Raw genomic sequence first — 22032 nt, 5'->3', positions numbered from 1 at the left:
AGCTTTTTGATATCCGATTGGCGGTGTGAAGCCTGCGCGAGACCGAAGACTTCGTCACATTTTGCGCGCACCACTTTTCTACGCCACGAGCTAACATAACCTCTTTTTCGGGTGTGCGAATTAACATGGAGCATCGAGTAACCGTTTGGTATTCCTGAAGCGATGTTCTCCATTGTTCGACGAATGTTCCACAAAATCGCGCTCACTCATTAGGGAAGAAGTCACCACGAGAGAAGGAAGTTACGATTTTCCGAATTTTCCCAAAGTACCGACGTTCACGCTACCCAATGGTAAGATTTAAGCAAACGTCGCCTTGACATTCGAAAGTCGTATTATCCGTCCAGTTCTTACGTATCTGCAATTTCTACTCCACAATGCATTACTAATTGAATCACTTTTTCAGTCTCATGTTTATTGGCAATCGTTAAGAGAGTGGTTCCCTCCAATGTATAAATTTGACAAATTCAACAGCGCCTATGCATATTTAAGATTCAAGGTCTGTAGTTATTTTAGAGTCGAAAATAATGAATCTAAATGAAGACGAATGTCTGGATTTATGTAATTTATAATTTATACAGGTAGCTTGGTGAAGATTTCTCGTGATACGAATCGATGGTAGGAGACGGTCCATGATGTCAGACGAGTTGACTCAAGCGATACAGCGGTGCTGTTCTATGAGCGATCTTATTAAATTAACAAAAGTCAATATATACAATAAGACCCCTTCTGGAGTCTGCAAGAAGTTACCATCCGTTAAGGATAGAGGAGAGAAAGCAAAGAAAGCTGGAGAACGTAAAAAGGCGTATGTCCTCTTTAAGAGATGGTTAAACACTGTTGAGTGGTTAAAAAAAACAAGGGAGTATAAAGAAAATGAAAAACTTTATACGGCGTACGTACCAAATACTCAGGTGAGACATAAATATTTCATGTGAATTATACTGTCACTGATTATAAATAAAATTGTTTCAATGCTTTACTTTTCTGTCAGATCAATGAAGTGAAAAGGATGGTGGAAGAATTGAGCCAAACCCTTGAAGCACATTATGAAACAGAGATTACAATGAAGAAGGTAGCAGGGATGACAACCGCTGTAGACACGATGCAAATAGATCCGGAACCTATAAAATCTCATAATGGTACCATAGATTTGACAGCAAACAATTTGGCTTTGGTATTGCCTGAAACACCAACTGACGATCCATCAATGGAAGAAGAATCAATAACATGTGTTCAGCTGTTTCACCTGATGCAAATGTGCAGTAGATTCCTAGTAATTGACATCAGGCCCCAGCGTGACTTTCAGGCATCAAAATTGACATGTGAAGCATGTATAAACATTCCTGCTGATCAAATACAATTAGGGTAATTGTTTGAAAGTTCTAACTTTGATATATTTTCAAATTCTGTAACTATTTTTATCTCGTTATTGTATTCCAGGGTCCTCGCATCGTCTTTTGAGAAATATTTTCAAAATGACAAACGTTCCTTACAACTGTTCAAGAACCGAGGGAAGGACTACATCGATACAGTTATTCTCATGGACTGGAATACAACGCATGTATCGCTAACTCCTAAAAACCCTCTAAATACCTTGAAAGAAATTCTGAAACTCTGGGACCCTTCAGTAACGTACAAAAAGATAGTTATCTTAGATGGCGGCTTTTCGGAATGGTTAAATTGTTACCCACCCTTTGTTTCAAATCCAAACGTGCAACCACCTAGGTTGCATGAGAATGCAATGGATGAAATTTTAGAAGAAGTTGAATATCCCATTTGGATGACAGTTGAAAACGATTCTAACAGTATTAGAATGAAAACAAATCCAATACCACCAAGAACATTAAAACCAGTGAATGCTGATAAGAAACAGCCAGTGATGAATATTCTTTCGGATAACCGAAGTACAGATGAACAACAGTCCTTGTATAACACTTATAATTCATACATCAGTGCCAACAATTATGATAAAACATCTAATTCCATCCCAATTGGTCCTAGAACAGTTTCTGCAGATATTGTTTCTTCTAACAAAAACGAAAAATCAGTCTTTGAAAATCCTGAAAATGGAGATATTGACATGGTTCAACGAGATAAAGATGACTCATTAAATCGTACCAACAAGGCAGTGTCTAAATCCTTTATTTCCGACAGTGTTCCAAAGCCATTTATAGATCGAAGTAATAAGCCAAACATAAAAGGAAGCACCGTAGACTCGAAATCTGTACTAATGTTAATGAAACAATTAAATGAAGTAACAAAATGCCTGGAAAAGTTTGAAAAGGAAATGTTAATAACAGAAACTGAATTGTGCTGTAATGAAGAAAATAAGGATCCAAACAAAGAACAAAGGATTCGTGATCGTATAAAGTCACTAAACGTTGATTTAGAAGAAATGGTAAAGAATAGATTTTTTTTTAATGGATAGTTTAATTATATTCGTCGATTTATTAATTTTGAGACTTTCATGCATTTGATTTTCAGAAAAAACGAAGTACCGAAATCAAGGAAAATTTAGCCGAATACAAGAAAATCGACGTAACATTAAGTCCTACCGAAGCCAAGGAAAAGGATAAGTTAGACCTTAGTATCGGATCCGCGGAGCAGCAGATCAAGACCATTTTCATAGAACGAAAGAAGCTGTATAAGTATGTCATTAATATCACTTTCGAAAAGAAAACAAAACCTCAATATTGCCATATGTAATATCTAATATATTATTATGCTGGTAGTCAATTAGAGGAAAAGGAGAGAATGAAAGTATCGAGCATGCAGAAGCAGAACGAAAGTGATATTTACAAGGAGCCCCTGAAAACTGATGGTCCGTCAACTACTTCTGGTTTAAAGCGATCACATTCTAGTCCAAATCTTGCACAGGTAAACAACTACCTTTGTATTTGAATTACACTTAATAATTCTAGTAGACCTATGCTATAATTTCATCTAAACATCCGTAATCTTTTCAATATAACGATAACAGTTAGACATCCGAAAGGCACCTCAGGTGGATCGATCTTCAAAGCCGCAGCTACAAAGAAACCAAAACGATATCCACGACAATACCAACATCAAACATTCCCAACAAAGCTGGAGAGATCGCCAGCAAAGGATGGATCCCATTTTTCAGAGTGGCCCAACGGTGAGTACAGTCGACAGTTTTCAGGCATTATTACTATTTCTCCATAATAGAAGGTACGAGAGTTCGAGAAAATACCACTGCTTTAAATGCGAGAAAGCTGAAAATCCTCTTTAGTTAGCGTTTCATTGTTATTACGTAGACGAAGTCGCTGTTAACATAGTCTAAAAATACTAGGCATTTAGAAACACTCTCTCGTGTATTCAAAGACATTGACGTTTGCTGTTAATGCCGCTAAAGGGATCAGCATTAGTCACGTTTTCTAGAGGAGACAGTAGATCTATTTCTATCTGCTCTATTAATTTAACGGCACATGTGATTCATAATTTACACCGATAAGGAAAAATATTAATTAATTGATAATTGGATATCGATTGATATCCCTTGTTTTTCTTTTTTATAATTGTTACTCGTCACTTACGTTGTGCTGACCTTATGCTTTCACATTGTTTAGTGTAAATCTGACGAGTCGGTTTACCGTGCATTAGGTGAAAAATTTATGGTATAAATCCGGGAGGACGGTCCAGTTGTACTAATTGGAAGACATTGCACAGAAAACGCGTGAACATGTACGTGGAAACATTGAGCACGTGTGAGGTTTCCCAATCCAATTCGATCTAATGACCAGAACTCGTCACCGAACACTGTATAACCGACTCGCTCTCCAAACAACTATCTTTCACTGGTCGGATACTCGACCAGTTACAGTTCCTCCGTCGAACGGAAACGTTACGACCATTTTTCGAGGCCTCCTAGTCTCCGAAAGACAAGAGCGTAAAATGCCTCTCCGCGACCACCTATTCAACTTACAATTTCGTGATAAACTTGATTAAATTTGATTTATTTCTTCGTAAAACTCTTATCTAAAGATGTCAGAGATGGTGCCACCGAGCTTGCCCGTAGTCACGAGAAGCTCTTGTGAACTTTTCTACACCGGTGTAAAATAGTCTCTGTAGTGTCTGCGTAGCCAAGAAATATAAAAGAGGAAGACATTAGAATGGTCTCTACCAAACAGCGTAAAAGAATTGTTCCTCGATACATTGTCAGTTACTTTAAGAAGGTAATTTGATTCTCGGACCTGGTTGCGTTCAATTAGGGGAATTGGTGTAAAGAGGACGGCAATAAGTGCAACGATGCACGGTGTACGTAATTTTTCTCGTATGATTCCAGCACCCAGGTATCACGGGCCTGAAAAATCTCGGGAATTCCTGTTACATGAACAGCATAATTCAGTGTCTAAGCAACACTGCCAGTTTGGCAGAGTATTTCAACGACAACATGTACGTTGACGATCTTAATACGAGCAACGACAACGGAACGCACGGCCAGGTTGCCGAAGAGGTAGCCCAGGTGATCAAGGCGTTGTGGAGAGGACAATACAAAAGTATATCACCTAGAGATCTTAAGGTACCTTGCTATCCCTTAGCTACACCGCACATAAATTATTTACCACTTATCGCGTAACAAATTTGCTATTTAAATATAATCATCTTCTCAAGGGTGTCATCGGCCAGTACAAGCTGCAATTCGACGGGTACGAACAACAAGACTCCCATGAGTTCCTAACTTTTCTGTTAGACTGGATGCATAATGACCTCAAGAGGGTAATTTAATGAATTAAATAATGATTCTACGACAAGTATCAAATGTTGACGTCCGATTGAAAAGGATGGATGTTTTGCAGAAAGTCGTGGCTCGAGTCGACGGTCCCTTGAGCATAGCGGAGAAAGAATGGGACAAGGCCATGGGTGGACAACAGTCCATCATTTCTCAGCTGTTCTTCGGGCAACTAAGGTCGAGCATTTTTTGCGCCACCTGCGGAAACAGTAGCACCACTTACGAGACGTTCAACAGTTTGACGATGTCTCTGCCTTCGATACGATGCAACCTGGACGTAAGTGCTTCATTCTTATTTTTATCCCTTTACGTTTACCGGCGTGTACGAAAAAATGACTAAGTTAGAAAAATCATCCTCGCGGTCAGGGCTGCATAAAGAAATTCCTCAGCGAGCAGAAGGTCTCGGGCTGGAAGTGTCCCAATTGCAAGATGGCTCGCGAAGCCACTAAGAAGTTCGACTTCGTCAAATTGGCCCCGATTCTCGTGATTCATCTGAATCGATTCGGCGAGAGCGACGGCTGGCTGGAGAAGAGAAACACCGCGGTGGACTTCCCCTTTACGAATTTTAACCTTAAGCCGTACCTGGTTGCGGACAACGACGCGAGACCGGCTCCTCCGGCGCATCACTACAATTACAGCTTGTACGCCATGTCGAACCACTATGGGACGATGCAAAGCGGTCACTACACGGCGTTCTGTAAAAGTGCTGCTCAGAACAAGTGAGTCGATCATCCGAGGTGGCCGAGATGCGACCTCCGATGGTGGGAAACGTTGAAATAATCGACTCCCGCGTTACAGGTGGTACAAGTACGACGACCAGACGGTCACCGAGGCCTCGCCGACCCTCGTCAAGTCTCAGAAGACCAGTGCCTATCTGCTTTTCTACACCTCCTATCCGAACGACCGACTGACGTTCATTTAGCGAGCCGATCCTCGAAGGTGCCGCCGTAGCTTTATTCAAGAAGTTACGGTCAAAGTGACGGAACGACAGAGTGGCCAGTGGTGGTACGCGCGATGTCCACCAAGTGCACGGTGCACCGTGGACGGGACGATATCGGAGGTGCTTACGAACCTTGTACATATGTAAATACTTGCCGAACGTCACAGGAACCACGTAGCTCCCCTTCGGGAGCAGGCTTCCTCTCGCGGCCAGAATCGCCTTCTTATATATTTCCTCTTCTCTCCCTCCACTCGAGCCGACGCGATATCGTTTTTAAAGTAACCTTTGGGAATCGCGTCTACGTGGTTACTCGATGGAATTTAACCATCGGTCTTTTGCCTCCGAAGGGGAGAAGAACGAGGATGCCTCTTCGAGTCGGAGTTCGGCTGGAATGGCCATACCATCTCGACGTTTAACGTTTACCTTCCCTCCGCCGTTCCTATCGATATTAATCCTAATATTAAACGATCGAGGAGATTGTGACGCGCCAGGTAACGCGGCATACCGGCAACAAAATAAAGCATAGAATTTGAAATTTTTCCAACACGATTGTTGTCCCTCGGCGATCGGGAACCTTGTTGCGAGAAAAAGGAACGATTCCGCAGAGATTATGAGCGGATGGATGGGAGCGTTTTAATTTTAATTATCTCGACACATTGGGACGGTGCAACCTATTCGCGGAGGATCGAAACGTCGAAGATGGAAAGTAAACCTTTTATTTATACGATTATGTACTCATTGTTAATGCACAGTTACAGCGTGCATGAAATTCATTTCGAATCGACGACTGTAACAATAACGTCACTATTTACCGCGAGAGGAGAGAACGATTCTACTTGTATTTTTGCTTCCCGATACCTAGGAGTACAATAATTACATACGTTTATGCTAATAAATGGAAATATCGGTTTGCTGGAGGATTATTCTTGGGGCGAGTGCGAACCTTTTGCAAAATTTCAAGTTACAGAGATATACCGATCGTCGGTATGTCGGATTCCGTGTAGATGGTGGCGTTGTTCATAGAGGCGTCGTGATCGGGGAGGAAAGAGTCGAGGGTGGCGCTCCGGTTTGGAAAAGGCGCGTCGCTGCAACGAACGTCCTCGAACACGAGTTCCGGAGAACCATCGCACCAGGACGAGGTTCCCGGGTCTCTGTGTCTCGGAAGATCGAAAAAGATTCGGTGGAAGAAATTCGATTACGCCTCGACTCGACGTAAACCCCAAGTGAGTACTCAAATCATCCCCTTATTACGGGTTTAACCGACCTATGTTGTGCTCCGTTATTGACGGAGAACGGGCGATCGTCGAGACGCTATCGATTTTCCTAAATTAATCGGATTAACCGATTGTTATACGTCGCATTGATTAATCCTCGATTAAAGTATTAATTGATGCGCTCCGCGTTCATCGTTTCGGAGCTCCCCGTCTGATTTGACTTCGCGTCTTCGAAATATTTACCCGTGAGTTATCCCTGGGATCAATCTATCTCTAGTCGTGATACCCGAATTTTTAAAGCGAGTAAACATCCAGCCAGGTAAAGATTCGGAAAGTATTCGCGGTCAGTCTCGCGTTCGTCTCTAATCTCGAAAGCGGAAACGCGCGGCGCGAGTTCCAGACGGTTCCCGACCCGTTCGTGAATTCCGTTGAACGAATTCCAACGTAACCCTGAATTCCCTGAAATGCGAGGCATTTTGATCGTCCGCATTCCTCGCGAATAATTTTCGCATCTGGCAACGGCGAGCGAGAAAATCGCGTGCTAGTTTTGGCGGGAGGTTAAATGTTCGTGGGCTCGCGGCGCACGGGTGGCGCCATCTTGCGCGAGCTCCCGACCAATGACGTCGCTTCTTCGGGCGTATCTCTGATGGATTTCCGAACGCACCATTGGATCTTGTAGACGGAATTCGGAGAACCTGCTGCGAGAGCGTCTCGACACTTGTCACCGGGCGTTTGGTGGTGCTTTGGGGCGCGCTGGTCGCAGCTACGCCTGCGTCCGATTCGCGTCGTGGAATCGGAGTCGCCAGTGTACGACCGTCCATCGCGTCGCTACTACGTCGAACGTCGGGAAGTTAAATACGCGGGTAATGTCTCGTGAACGAGGAACCACGAAGAATCTGTCGACAACGAATCGTGACGAGCGGGAGGCGTAGTCGACGTACGGCGAGCGGGTCGAGCGTTGAGGTTAAGTCGCGGCAGCGCCACGGCGGCACGCGGCGACTCGCGGAAGCCGTAACCAGCCGTGACGGGGGCCGCGACCATCCACGAGCGGACGAGTCGGGGCGAATCAGTGGGACGAGGGGAATGGCAGGCGACAATCCTGACTCCTAACAAATGGCTCTCTCTGAGGTCCAGAACCTGGCTGCGATCATCGGCAACAATGCTCTCGCCCTCGGCAAGGTATTTCGCGCGTTCTCGCGTGGCTTGAACTTCTCCTTTCCGTCTGCCCCGGCGGCCGTGTCCCCCTCCGTCGCGAATGGCCGTCGCAACGCGATCAAACGGCAACTGCGACGTTCGTCGGATACCGGCTGCGACGGGGAATATTGCCCCGATCGGGTTAGTTTCTCCCAGGGACGACTGCCTCTGCGGCGGCCGACTTTAACGTTTATAAATCCCTCTTTCTTTTCCTGATATACTTGGAGTACGTGCGGTCAAGTGCGTAGAATATGCGTGACCATGCATCACAGCTCACGGTTTGGTGTAGGTGTTAGACTCCGAAACGGCGTCTCAGAGGTGCGAATGAGGAAATATTTTCCTGAAACGATTGGGGCGGGGGAACGTTGAGGTTATTTATCGCGAGAGTTATTTACGTGAGGTTTTTAGAATTAAGATTAGTGGAAGTTGTATAGTGCGCCCGGGGTGGTTATGGTTCGTAAGGGCTTCTTGTGTTTGCAGGTCGAACGCGACATCAGTATGTTCGAGATGCCGACCAGCAATCGCACCAGCAGCGATATCCGAGGCGAGTACGACCCCTGGAACTACAACCTGCTGGATGGACGTTCTAACGAGAAGGTAGGAAAGGTTGGTGAACAAATGAAAAATTGTTAAGGATAGGACAACTCGTGGACTATGGAATATTAAGGTTAGGGACGATGGGGGGAACGAGTCACTCAATTACGTGGTCGGTGTTGCGACGGTCGAAAAGATTTTTTTTTGGGGATTTATGCAGGACTCCAATATAAAGACTTACAGCATGTAGAGATCAATGGTTTTTTTCTCTAAATTGTAGGGAATCCCTGAAGACGAAGAATGTCTAGATTTAAGTAATTCGATGGTCAATGACCTGGTTGCAAAGATTCTCGACGACGACTCCATTGTCCAAGACGACGTGTACGTCCCTGGTTACGATGGAACGATTCAGAGATCCCGAGTGGGTAAACCCCGAAACGGTACGAGTTCCTGCCCCACCGAAGTCAATGGACTTCAGATTCGTTACGCTTTTGGCAAACTACCGAATGGTATCCCATTTCAAACGGAAAATGATCGAGAGTACAACAATGCCTGTGTCGGGCTGAACACCCTGGGCCTCGGTGAACGAACGAGCCAGTCAGTTGATCGAGTTCAGAATTATCCCGGAGGTCTCGTAACCGGTCTACAGTGTTCCGAGCCACAACGCTTTGCACCTAATGCCAGCGACGGGGTTTCGTGCATTGGACGAAATTACGCATCGCCGTCCAATGGATTGGCCACGACTACAAATGGACCAGAATACAACGCACAACTTAACAACTGGTCCGAAAGCATCCTCGCGTCGGACTATGCCAAAGATTTGTTCGGTAACTACCAGCAGATTCAGTCCTGCACCGATCCGGATTTTAATTTCAACATAGCTCTTAATCTAGCCGTGGACTCTTCCGATAACCTCTCTCACAATGACGTGGATTTACATTGTAACCTCGAGCAAAGCGTTTCTCACAATCTGCACGGTAATCCAATCCTCGGTATGCACGATTCGTACACCGGGACTGCCTCCAATCAAGCTTACAGGCCCAGTTCGGCACTGACGGATCTCAGTGCGGACTCCGGCTTCCTGTCTAATTCGCCACTGCAGCACTTCTCTCCCGTGGACCCTGCTTTGCAAAACTGTTACGCCGGCACCTTTCAACGAAACAACTTCGAAGAATACAAGGACCTACAAGAGTCGGCCAACGTGAACATCGGTAACGTTCCAAACGTGTCGATGCCGAACGAGCAATACTTTTTGCAACAGTCCCACGGCTACAAATTGGACAGACCGATGGAGCAAAATTACAAACGCCTGCTGAATCGTTACTCCACCTTGAACGAATTAGCTGCTACGTCGCCGAGCGATTTGTGCTCGACCGACGGCAACTCCCTCGTGGACCACAGGGCCGGCAATACTCTACTAAAGGTACACAGTCCGACACCAAAGCAGAAATTACCCCAGAACTACTCGCCTATGAGTTTTCCTCGCAATCTCTCCTGCCGAAACATGGAGCAATCAATGGACAAGTACAATTACCAGGCCACGAATGGTTATCAACGTTACACTGCCAACAACGTCGAGAGCATAAAAACCTTGCCGCAGAACACGGTGGCCTATCAAAATGGCCTAAAGCGAACCGGTGGTACCAGCTGTGGCTACAAGATGGACGCGTTCAACCTTACCAATAAGATGTTCCCCTCCGGGGCGAACCACCTTGCCCAACCGATGACCGGAGCTTCCGTCAATAACAATATCTTCAACCACATCATGAAGCAACGTCAGCAACAGATGCACGGGATGCATAGGATGTCCAGCATGTCGTCCAACGAAGTTCCCTTCAACGCGAGGCTGATGCAGGGCACCGCGGCCAGGGCGGTCTTTCCATCCGTCATGCCGATGCCCGTCCCGGTGCCGATGCCCAGGCTCCATCCCATATCGGTCCTCTTCGGCGGCGGCGGTGGTTTGAACCTGAGGAACGGCAACGGACCTGCCAGGAGATCGGGCCCTTCCAGCGTGCTGCACCTTAGGCTCGAGCAGACCTACGAGCAGTTCAAACAGCTCGAGAAGGAGCGCAAAAAGTGCGAAGCCGGACTGGCGGCTCGTTTCCCCGGGAAACGAGTGACCAGTGCCAACAACATCCCTATCCCGAGGTTGCAGGGGAATCCGTCTCGGGTCGATAGACTCATCATCGACCACTTGAGGGAACACGCGAGGGTCATCACACTTATTGCAAAGGTTGGTGTCAATTTTAACGGATAATTCCACTAGTCACTCGAAGGGACCGTCGGTCCCTGGATCGTTCTTTTGCGCGATTCACTTACCCCTTTAATTACGAAGCACCACTATAGTGGCGACAAATCAATATCGAATTCATATCAAATATCAGCATTCCGACTCCGCCGTAGTTAGAGGGTTAATACCGTTCCGTGGTTTTCTTAACTCCAAGATGGAGCGTCTGCGAGGAGCCTCGATGAACCAGCGGGTCCACAAGGCCATGGAGTACTGGCTGGAAGCGATAAAACTGGTGCAGGAACGTCGCAAGCAAGAAATCGCCAACGCTAACAAGCGCCAAAAGGAGAATCCTCACTGCATCGCCGTGCACGACGACAAAGGTTCGTAGATTCGATATTCTTGATACCCCCGAGTGATCCCCGCGGCACGATCACGTGCCAGCTTTAGACGCGCGCATAAACGCCCTTTTATTTTTTCTTCCAGACATCCTCGCTCTAGCCGGCAGCATTCTGGAGCTGGCGAAGGCGTGCCGTTTCGCGCGCACCGGGATGTACAACGCGATGCAAGCGACCATCCTCTACGACGTGGAGATCGAGAAGAAGGTGCTGGAGACCTCGAAGGACCCGATCCTGACGAGCCCGCCGATCGAGCGGCAGCCTCCGTCCTTGAGTCCGACCGCCCCGAAGGGAGGAGCACCGGTTTACCAAAGCTGCACCTAGCAAACTCGGAAGAGAGCAACCCCGACGACCGCGAGACCGTGATCGAGGCGGCGGGACTCGCTTCGACTATCGATGACCGGGACCAGGGCGTGTCTCGTGACTCCGCTTGCTTCAGACTCCGTTACGTATACACTGCATTATATACCTATACACATACACGGAACCGTACACGCGTATATACGCGTGCATGCATTTGTGCATATGCGTATACGCGTATATACGCGCGTATCCGACTATTAGTACTGTAATTATAAGCAGAACCGCAAGAGCCGTTCCCGGCCCGGCTAAGCTTCTTCTGAGCAGGATCTAGCTGGCGTTTCTGATTCCTGGTGCTAATTTATTATCGTTGCCAACTGACTCTCCTCGGGTTGGCGCTTTTCCGACACGCGCGAGGAGAGGAAGAGGGCTCCTCCGTCGAGGAGGTGTCCGGCTGGCTCGCGGCAGCGAGGATGCGACCGGCGGGACTCTTCGTCCTCGAAAGGTTCCGCCGTGGATTTTTTACGCGCCAATCGCGATTCCGTAGTTTTTTAACGCGCGCTACGAGGCCATCCCGAGAAACCGATTCCGAGGATCCCGTGGACGATGGCGAGGAGGGTTGGTCCGGTCACGTCCTCGGGGTCTCGTGGGTGCTCTCGGATGGACCCGTTCGCGAAACAGCTCCGACCATTACTCGCTTAGGTAGAGACGGATCCCCACAGGGGATCTCGGCTCGATTTTATGAGTGTGTTAGTCCAAACGCTAGATTTAAAGGATTTCTAGAATAGTTAAATGTGGCCTTCCTTAAGTGTGTGACCCAAAATGTGTGTCAAGTAGAGAGAGACTTCGGGAACCGGCGGTGACGCTCCGGAGCGAGAGCGACCCCAGTCGTGTCAGGGATCATTTTCTACGGAGACTAACTTCTTCGAGTTCTCCGAGAAAGTCCCAAATGTTTTCGCGTACCTACGGCGTCGGTCGATCGTCGAGTCGAATTCAATGTCCGGTCGGAGGGAGATATCCTAATCGGTCGTAAAAGTCGCCCCCTCCAATTGTCGTAGGAATCGTTCGTCGTTGACACTCGAGGATACCGTGGAAATTCTAAGGTCAATTGTTTGCTTTTTACGGTAGTCGAGGAGGTATTCCATGGGAGTTTTTGAGCAACTTTTCGGCGGGATACGTTATCGCTCCCGGTCTCGCTCCGGGGAGGTCCTAATCCATCGTAGGTGTATCCGTCGTGTCTACGTTACAAAGCAATCCGGATGCTGTCCACTCGACCGTTTAATACGTACGTATTATGTCTTTCGCGCGTCTACGCGTATATCCGGTATGCGTACCTACGTCCCCGAGTAATGCGTCTTTGCGCCTTTGCACGCGTGCCGTCTATTTCGTTGCACGTTCGAACGGTACACGCATGCGTACGTACTGGGGTGTGCCTTGCAAATTGACTCCGTAGCTTCCTAGAAACGACCGCGACGATCAACCGAAAGATACGTTGTCAACTTCCCCTCCCCCGACCCCTTTCTCGTTAAATGGGAAACTGTTTCCTCGACGACACTTTGTCCCTTCGGTTACACCGGTTGCAAAATTCGTCGCAGTTTCGGTATAGAAGCGATCTCGCGTTTAACTCATCCCGAGGGAAGTCGGCACCACTTAAATAATGTCTTCGTCTCGACGAGGGACCCGTTCCTCGTTTCTTTCGATGCCTGACTCGTTTCGCATCTTCGGGAGAGCATATGCGAACCCGACGGACGCTCGTTCACCCCCTGATAAAAAATGTAGCAGGCGTCGCGCTCTCTCGAATTGTATCGGGGGTTACAAGGGGCCGAGGGGCGGAGAGACTACGCGAAACGCGACGAGAACCCCCCTGGGCCTAGGGGAGGGGGCACGCGCGTCTTCGCCTTCGTTTTTAACGTTTTTACTATTCGCTGGATATCCTAGGGTACCGTACTCTGTCGGTCGCCAACCGAGAGTCATGTATTTTGTGCGACTTTTAGCTATCCAACTCGCGGACTCGCGAGGTCGGCTCTCTCTCTCTCTCTCTCTACGAGGAGGAAATCAGGGCTCGGTCCTCTGGCTTTTGTTTTCGCCCGATTCTTGGACGATGTCTTCGCCTTTTAACCCGGAATTATGCAACGAACCGCGGTTACCGACATTGTTCAAAGGCTTCTTTCGTTGGCGTCCGGGGTTTTCTCGGCGTTCGCGGTTTACTGCGAAGGCCGTGTTTCTGCATTTCGCGCGAGAATGATTTTTGTAAATTTCTCAATTCAGAGGTGGAAACTTATGGCGCTTCTTTTCGATCCGACCGAGGATAATGGAAAGGTGTCGCGCACCGTCGTACGTTTCCTTTGGCTTTTTGGCGGATGCGTGGCTATACGTCCGTGTATTTAACTGTGATAACTCCTACTACGGCGATCTCCTTGTTACATGGCTGCGAGAGGACTTCGCTAAGAGTTTGCTTCTACTATTAGGTTTCCGTCGTTCGTTCGCTCGTTCGCTCGTTCGGTTGGCTCGCGTTCTGAATTTCCTCTACGTTAGATCCCGGATGGACCGATTTTCCGTGCATGGGGAGACTCGTTTCTTTCGTTCCGACCTCTTGGTTCCTCCGGTGCGGGTATTCCGATGTTCGAGGACGGTCGTGCCGATATTTTTCTGAACGAGTTTATGCACTTTGCGGGGATGGGAGATCTTCCTTCGATTACCTACCGAGAGTCGCTCGGAATGTCAACGAATTTGCAACGCACGGTGTACTTAACGGTGTTCTTCTCTCGCTTTAACAGGGGCTAATTACAGGGCACGTTCTTACGCTCAATTACGATATATATATATTCACGGTAAATCCGAACCTGGTCGAGTCACCGTGTCGGAAGATTTTTGATACTGCAGTTTGTCCTTACGTTGACGGACCCCCGTTCCTCGTCGTACTCCTCTCCTTCGGAGTTCCTCGGTACTTGGATTTTTTCTACTTTTGAGAAAATTTCGGCTCCCTCGGGAGCTCTCTCTCTCTCTCTTTCTTCTTCCCCGACCGGTGGCGGAGTTTATCGCGCGATGAGATTTTTCTACTCTTAACGTTATCCGGGAGAACGTTGAAAAAGAAACGCACAATGGCGAGTTAAAGCGGAAAAAAAAAGAAATATGAGTAATATCTATTCCTACAGGTTTTTTTTTTTCTTTTCGGTACTTCGAGGCGGGGCATGCGTTTTTCTTTTTAATACATATATATTTTTTTTATTAACGTCGCTTAACAACGATCTCACCGTTATTCGCGTCGTCGAGTGACCGGGATTTTTCTATGCACTCTCGAATCGTTTCAATTGTATTCAACACCAAGAGACACGTTTACGCGTAGCGTAAAAGTCGACGTATAGATGCAAGGTTCCATGTGTCGGTTGTACCAAAACTGTCCGTAGGAGAAGAACGAAAGAAGAAATCTAGCAGTTCACTACTAAGCATATCTCGTACTCCCGACCTAGGTACGAAGTCGACGTAGAATACGCGATGACAAATTGTGCCAGAGGCCGCAACGATTTCCGCTAGCGAGCGTATCTACGATTAAGGATACTCCGATACCGCGTCTACGTTGATCGTTACGATCGTCTAACGATTCCATCCGGGTCAGGGAAATGGAAATCGTAAGATCGACGGATCCTGATTAGGGGTACTCGATCGCGATCACGATCACGGGCACACGTTCTACGTTTAAATGGCGCTTAATTACGGGATGTGTTAGATATTAAACGATAAATACGTGGATGTAATGTATCAGGGTGTCCTCTCCGAGAGAATAGTTAGTCGACGTTAGGGTAACGTTTAGCGGTAGTTAGGCACGCGATTAGGTGCAATCGTCCGAGGGTACTTCCCCGATCGTTGATCGATCGACGATCGATCGAACGATAGGTGCTCGTTACTTTTTTTTTTTTTTTTCTTTCAAATCTATTAGGGAAAGAGATATGGCACTTTCGATACCCGGAACGTAACGGGGAGGCGCACCTCGACTCTGGTTTTCCAATTAGAAGGCCGGTTCTCCGCTTTTAAGCATACAAGAGATCAAAGGAGTAATCTCCGATCGGCAAAATTAGTTATCGCGAAAGTTCAACTCGTACATGGTATATATATATATATAAATATCGGTTAGAGTTGTAACGAGTCGGTAAGTCTTGCGCCACGCAGTCGCGGATCACTACATAGGGGTTTAGAGCTCTATCTAGTAGGTTATGTGTCTGACAATCCTGTTTTACTTGCATGTGATATTATATACTAAATATATGTATATGTATATACACGACAGAGGTATATATATATGTATATATAACGGTACCAACGAGAAGTATCTAACGATATGTAATATTAAGTACACACGGTATGTGGGTGCGGGTATACGTACGTATATGTGCACGCATGGACACGGTTTAACCGATACCTATCGAAGCGTGCCGCGGATGGTAACGTCAAAATGCGATTAATGATATGCAACAATGACCAATGTTAAGCTTGCGACCCGCCTGGCGTCCCTGTACTCGCTCGATAAGATATGTCGCTGAAGAGACGGAAACGGGGGAAGGGAAAACGAGGCGAACCAAGAACACAGGGATCCTATTCTCGAGTTGACCGATGACGCGACTTTGCAATGATAAGACTTTTTTTTTTGCGAATCTATTCCTATGCGAAAAAATATCGGTATGGACGTGAGAATCGGGTCCCTACGAATCGACCTTCTGGGCTTTCCCATCCCTGCGTTTCTTTCTTGCTTACTTTCTTCCTTAACATTTGTTTCGTTATTAGAGAGTGCACCGTACTCGGTGTGCGCGGTTTACATATTGACGTAAACGCATAGACGATAGTCCGCGTATGTACGCGCCGACGACTAATGGGCGTGAACGCGGTTGACCCGCGCCTGAACGGCCGCGAGGACCGAGCTGCGGCGAAAACGATCGCCAACGGAAAGACTATTCCTCTTTGCCTCCTTCCGTCCCCGGACTCTCTTGTTGCATTTCTCCGCGAGCATTTCGTCTTCCTTGAACCCTTCTCTCCTCGCCTTTTTTTTTTTTTATCTTATCGCAACTTATCGGTAATTCAAATAATTTACGGTCAATAATTAGCGTACCGATGCTCGGTTCTTTTCCGTTTGGCGGCGTTTCCCCGTGAGATGAGAAATTTGCGGGATAGAAAGAAGGAAAATGTCGAAAGATGCAACCAGTTCTGCGCGCGGTCAACCGCAGGAGTTTCGCCTTTTAACGGCGCAATCGCGACATAGATGGCTCAATGTGAAATTACAAGTCTGGTTAATAAGAGGTACTACGCTAACGTTACGATTACCTAATACCGTATAGTCCGTATCGAGTACACGGAGCGAATGAGAGAGAGTGAGAAAAAAAAGCGAAAACTGCGTGTGTGAATTGATGCGCCGCAAGGAAGAGAGACGTGCGCAGCCCAGGGCGGAATTGCAGTTAAAATAATAGAGATATGCGGATATATAAAAAATATATATATATAAATTAATATATACCACTCGCGTTGCACAGATATATATACATGTACGTGTATATACGTCTGTACGCGACATATAAATGTACCTTGGAGAAGTAGATAGGCGAGGTGGGGAAAGGGGAGGCTCACGTGCAAACTCGTAGGGGTTCGTTATTGCAAGTTTTACGTGCATATCACATGGAGACCCCTCGGTGGACCAAGGGGTATCTAACCGGGGACGTATTTCGTATTTAGCGAGTTTTAATAGCGCTTTCTAGGAGGCCCGATACAACGTGGGCTTGTGCGTATTCGATGCACCGCTTAAGGCACTAATTCCCGTGGCTGGGTCGCGCGAAAAGCGACCTAACGCGGGCACGTATTCGGATGGGTATTCTGAGGCGGGTCCGGATGCGTGTCCCGGTACCTCGACTATTATACCTGCTACATCTAACATACCTAATATTTATATTTACTTATGTATCTCGCGTTTGAGCGAACGGATAGTATGCGCGTACATATACTATCGTCTAACTAGCAACAGTGTCATTCCCGTCCGCTTGTTTGTTATAACGATATACAGGTGCAAGCCGTGGGGTACATCGGGAGGGGTGTATATTTCATGTATTAATATATATATTTGCAATCGGGGAAATATTAACGTCGAACCGCGGAGGGGGAGAGAAACAAAAATGGGGGTCTTGGGGCGGGGTATATTAATATATTTAATATATTTAATATATCTGCTACTTGGGGGGAGAGACGTTATATCGAGCTGGGCGGAGAAAGGTGGCGGAATTAATTCAGACTGATTAAAGTTTAAAGTTTTGCTCTCGGAGCCACGGACGGGGAACAGAGGGGCAGGACGCAATGGAAAGAAAAAAAAAAAAATTCGCAATTGTAAATGGTATTATTTGTTAACGCTTCCGACGTCGCGCGTACGTGTATTTATATATCGCATTCCCGACGTCGCGGTATCCTTGAATTGTACATAAGAAATATATCTATATATATACATATATCAGCCCCCGGTGGCGTTTCAAACGCCTCGGGATATCCGGGCTTTAATATCGATACACTAAACTGCGCGTTCCGCGGAAATCTCGTGATCCTTTGTTTCATTTATCGCTTCTTTTTATTTCTATATATATATTTTTTTTTTCTTTCGACTATCCTTGACGATGGCCATTTCTTATTCGGTTCTTTTTCTCTGCATTCACGCGTTTACCGATAGAAACTGATCGTCCAACGAACGTCATCTTTTCGTCATATTTACCTTATTGGAGCGTCTACTCCTTTTTTATCAGCTTTGTCCCATTGTTGTTGTTATTACTATTATTATTAATATTATCATTACTACGTCCGCTATTAAGAAATTAGAGGGAAGCTTTTGGAGTCGTCGATGTTCAACCCGGCTTTCGAGGAGAACTAGTAATGTCGTCGTTTCGATCGGTTGGTTATATATATATATATCCGCTGTATATTAATGCGCGATGTAGATTTGACATATCGCGGGAAAGGGGACGATTCCTGATAGGTCTCGGACTTTATCGTCAATTGTAAGGGAGAACTATCGTCGCGGTATCGAACTCGAGGATCGAATCGACGGGGAAGGTCTTCGAGGAGACCTCGGCTCGCGATTGCAATTAGTCAATGATAATCGGTGTTTCGGTGTTAGCTGACCTAGAAGGTAAAAGGTACAATAGCGAGAAGGGTGTATGTATATAGATAGAAAGGGAGGGGAAACTTTCAATCTTCGCGCCCTCTTGCCTCGACTCTTGTCTCGAGCCTTGCGCCCTCCACCGTTCTCCGCGCCAAAGGGCAATCGTCTTATCGCCGGACACGAGGCGATAAGGGGGAGGATAATTTCAAGGGGAGATTTCGATCCTTCCGATCCGTTGAGGGAAATCGGAGGAGTTCGGGGCGGGCGTCGATTCGCTCTCTTGCCAGACAATCCACCGAGGAAAAAAGGTTATCGAACCGGAGAAATGTTTCTTTGTACGGTGACAAAGAAACGTTTCGACGCGACGTTTCTTCGGGATGACAATTTGAGTTCGTTTGAGTCGAGGGTAATTATTCTTTGTATTGTCGATACATCCCTTCGGTACTGCTCGAAGAAATATTTCCGTCGTTCGATGAAGCTTTTTTTTTATGCCTCGGGGAGATCGGGACCGCGCATCCTCGGGTTCGGATGGAAGGGCCTCGATTCGTGGACCACTAGTTACACCGTACAACGACTACGTTACAATAATGTTATTTAATTAGAACGGGGACTTCTTGGAGGGATGGAGCTCGACGGGGCCGAGGGCGCAAGGGGAACCCGATTCGCGTTCTTCTTCCGATCCATCTAGAGAAACCGAAAGAGAAGCTAGAGAGTGAGATATATATATATATGTACACATGTAAAACGTATATACGAAGGGCATATAGCAGATTTATAATTTATTTTTGTTCGCTCTTTTCTTTTTCTTTGTTCCCTTTTTTTTTCTTCTTTTCTTTTAATCGTGTTTTTAGGCTTAGTCGAAGTCAGGGCCGAATCAACCCTCGCCGTCTCGCGAAATGGGCTCGACGGTTTAATGTTGTAGAACGATTATCCAGAGTTAAATGTTAAACGTTAACGATTAGACTCCGTTAGACCGGTCTAAACGATCGTCGGCCTTTTGGGAACTTTGACGTACTGCCGAATTACCGAGTCTGTCCGAAGGTCCAACTTGCAATAGTCGAAGGGATGGGAGGAATGGGAGAAATCGCCGACGAGCGACGCGAATCTACGCGTTCTCGATTAAACGACTTAAGGCGACGTCGAGGAGAGAGAAAAATAGGGCGACTCGTTTCCGTTGATCCTAACTCCGACCGAGGGCGATCCCTCGGTCCCTACGCCGACGCTTCTGGACTGTGATCTTTTGTAAAATCGACTCGACAAACCCCGTTAAAAGGAGAAATAAAAGATAGTACTCGCTAGTGAGGGGGTAAGGGGTTAATCCGAAGGGTTCGGCAGGGTGTCCCGGTTACCCCGTCGACTCGGTCCGGGTGAAGTCTGGGAGAGAACCTAGAGAGCTAGATAGCGAGAACCGACCGGTTCTTTTTTTCTATACCCTGCGTTAAGTGTACCATACGTATCACTCTAATTGTATATGTAATGTTAACGATATCGCCTAAGCGCGTAAACGATGTCGTTATATGGGCTGTGGTAGAGAGAAACCTTCGCATACTCCGAGCACCACGTGGGTGTACAAGGGCGAACCGGGGGCGTACTTCTCGTAGCTCGTTTAACCGCGACTTTTCCTCCCCCCGATTCGTTCGGTCGCGATATTCGACGTTGGTCGTCGCGATCATTTTCGCCTATCGGCCGTTTCTACCCAGATACGTGCGCACAGAGACTTCAACGACCACCGTGCACAAACCGTACCTAATTATGGTAGATCCGTCGCGATTCGTCGACGACGCCGCACGGCGAAGGGCCACTCGAGTCGAAATTAATGCCCCCTTTTTTAAAGCCCTCGGAGCCAAAGCAAGACCTTTTCACTTTCGAGTCCTCCCTTGGACCTTCCACCTCCTGCTCCGTTCTAACGAGGTCCTGCTTTAGGTCTACGGGTGGAAAAAAAAAATGGAACTACCTACCACCTTTAACCCTTTGAGCGCGGTGGACGCATAAGTTCGTCCGACGTTTGGTCCAATATTGCTTGCACGCCCTGATGAAATTCGCCCATATGCCAAATGGGCTTAGCGCTCGAAGGATTAATGATTACGCGAGGGGGATGGAAATTTCGACTCGTACGGGGACGGAGATGCTCTTGGCCTCTCCTTCTTTCCCTGGGAAATGGGCGATTCGGCGTAATCGACGTAATCGACGTAATCGACGTAATCGACGTAATCGACGTAATCGACGTTATTGGCGCCGCCGTTAGTTAGTCCGCTAGGTAGGGATGCGAGCATGCGCGGTAGGGCCTCTTGCTCAAATAACGAATGCACTTTCGATCGAGAGGGTGACCGGTCGAAAGACGTCAGTTTCCCTTAACTTCCGTCGCAGATCGAAACTACAACGTGAACGTGGAGACTTTCCATATTTATATCGTAAGATTTGAAACCATTCTATGTACCCAGTTTCGGGGGAAAGTTCGATGACCCTTTCGCATGGGTCTTTAAAAAATGAACGCGAGGTACGATCGGGAAATTGGCGTTTCCTCGACTAGGAGACCTTCTCGTCGATAGAGCCTCGGTGAAAGAAAGGAATACCGGAGAGATTCGAAGTACAAGTCGGACGTGGCCTGGCCTGTTTGCCAATGGACCGAGACACGAACCATTTGAGGAGTTTCTTTCGCCGGGGCGAACTCGTCAATTGAAAAGGGCGCGGGCCTGTATTTTCTAGCGCGTCGCAGACGTAGAATTAAGTAAATAAACCCGAGCTTAATATGTTATTATCCGCCTGTCGAACCGAGATGAAACTCCCGTTTGTACCTTACTAGAATTTTTCTCGTAGATCGAGTACCGTTGTTACGCGAATGGGACGCAGAGGGGAGAGGAGGGAGGGAGAGGAAGAAAGAGGCGAGCGTTTCGGGGAGTTCCATCGGCGCGTGTTAATAATTTATAATATTTAAACGTCTACTCGCTCTCGCGTTGGTAACCTCGTTTGGTGTTTCGTTTCGAAATCCGAGGTGCTTGGTCGGTGATACGCGTTTACGTGGATATGGCTATATTTATTGTAACGTAGCTATCCCCTCGTGCGAGCGATCCGTCTCCTCTCGGGGATTAAAAACTCGAGGGGAGGAATAGGAGGGAAGGAAATAAAAAAAAATGGGGAAGAAACGATCGGTCGCTCGCCTTGTTTCGAACCTGGTTAGGGACCTCACTGTACGGCGAGGGTGATACACCTGTAGGAATTCTAACGATCCACTTTGTCTACATCTTCCGATCCGCTAGTGGTCGGGCCAGTTGCGTTTTATTCAAAGTGTCCTTTCTATGTAAACTCGTTTGTCCCAGGAAATGATAAATAAATGGTATCTTTCATGTTCACA

At 47.0% G+C, this 22032-nt stretch overlaps 2 protein-coding genes across 3 annotated transcripts; both read left to right on the top strand.

The window, feature by feature from the left end:
* Positions 1–61: 61 nt before the first annotated feature.
* Positions 62–6234, top strand: LOC105700371 (ubiquitin carboxyl-terminal hydrolase 8). The gene is made up of 13 exons (XM_012426150.2): positions 62–290; positions 404–496; positions 579–908; positions 989–1362; positions 1438–2395; positions 2482–2645; positions 2730–2874; positions 2978–3136; positions 4304–4540; positions 4633–4737; positions 4818–5027; positions 5117–5469; positions 5549–6234. The coding sequence occupies exons 3-13, from the start codon at positions 630–632 to the stop codon at positions 5670–5672; spliced, it is 3108 nt and encodes a 1035-aa protein (XP_012281573.1). The 5' UTR covers positions 62–290; positions 404–496; positions 579–629; the 3' UTR covers positions 5673–6234.
* A 1413-nt stretch (positions 6235–7647) lies between these two features.
* Positions 7648–21792, top strand: LOC105700319. Of its 2 annotated transcripts, none has more exons than XM_012426056.2 (5): positions 7648–8083; positions 8579–8695; positions 8913–10865; positions 11077–11242; positions 11346–21792. In XM_012426056.2, exons 1-5 carry the CDS (start codon positions 8018–8020, stop codon positions 11579–11581), a joined length of 2538 nt encoding a protein of 845 aa, XP_012281479.1. In that variant the 5' UTR covers positions 7648–8017; the 3' UTR covers positions 11582–21792. The 2 variants fall into 2 exon arrangements, with proteins under 2 accessions (XP_012281479.1, XP_012281478.1); XM_012426055.2 differs by having other exon boundaries at positions 8579–8704.
* Positions 21793–22032: the final 240 nt, after the last annotated feature.

The sequence above is a fragment of the Orussus abietinus genome, unplaced genomic scaffold (genome assembly GCF_000612105.2).
Source record: "Orussus abietinus isolate OABI.00-Male unplaced genomic scaffold, Oabi_2.0 scaffold18, whole genome shotgun sequence".
Taxonomy (NCBI): Eukaryota; Metazoa; Arthropoda; class Insecta; order Hymenoptera; family Orussidae; genus Orussus; species Orussus abietinus.
This window is presented reverse-complemented; position numbering and strand designations above follow the sequence as displayed.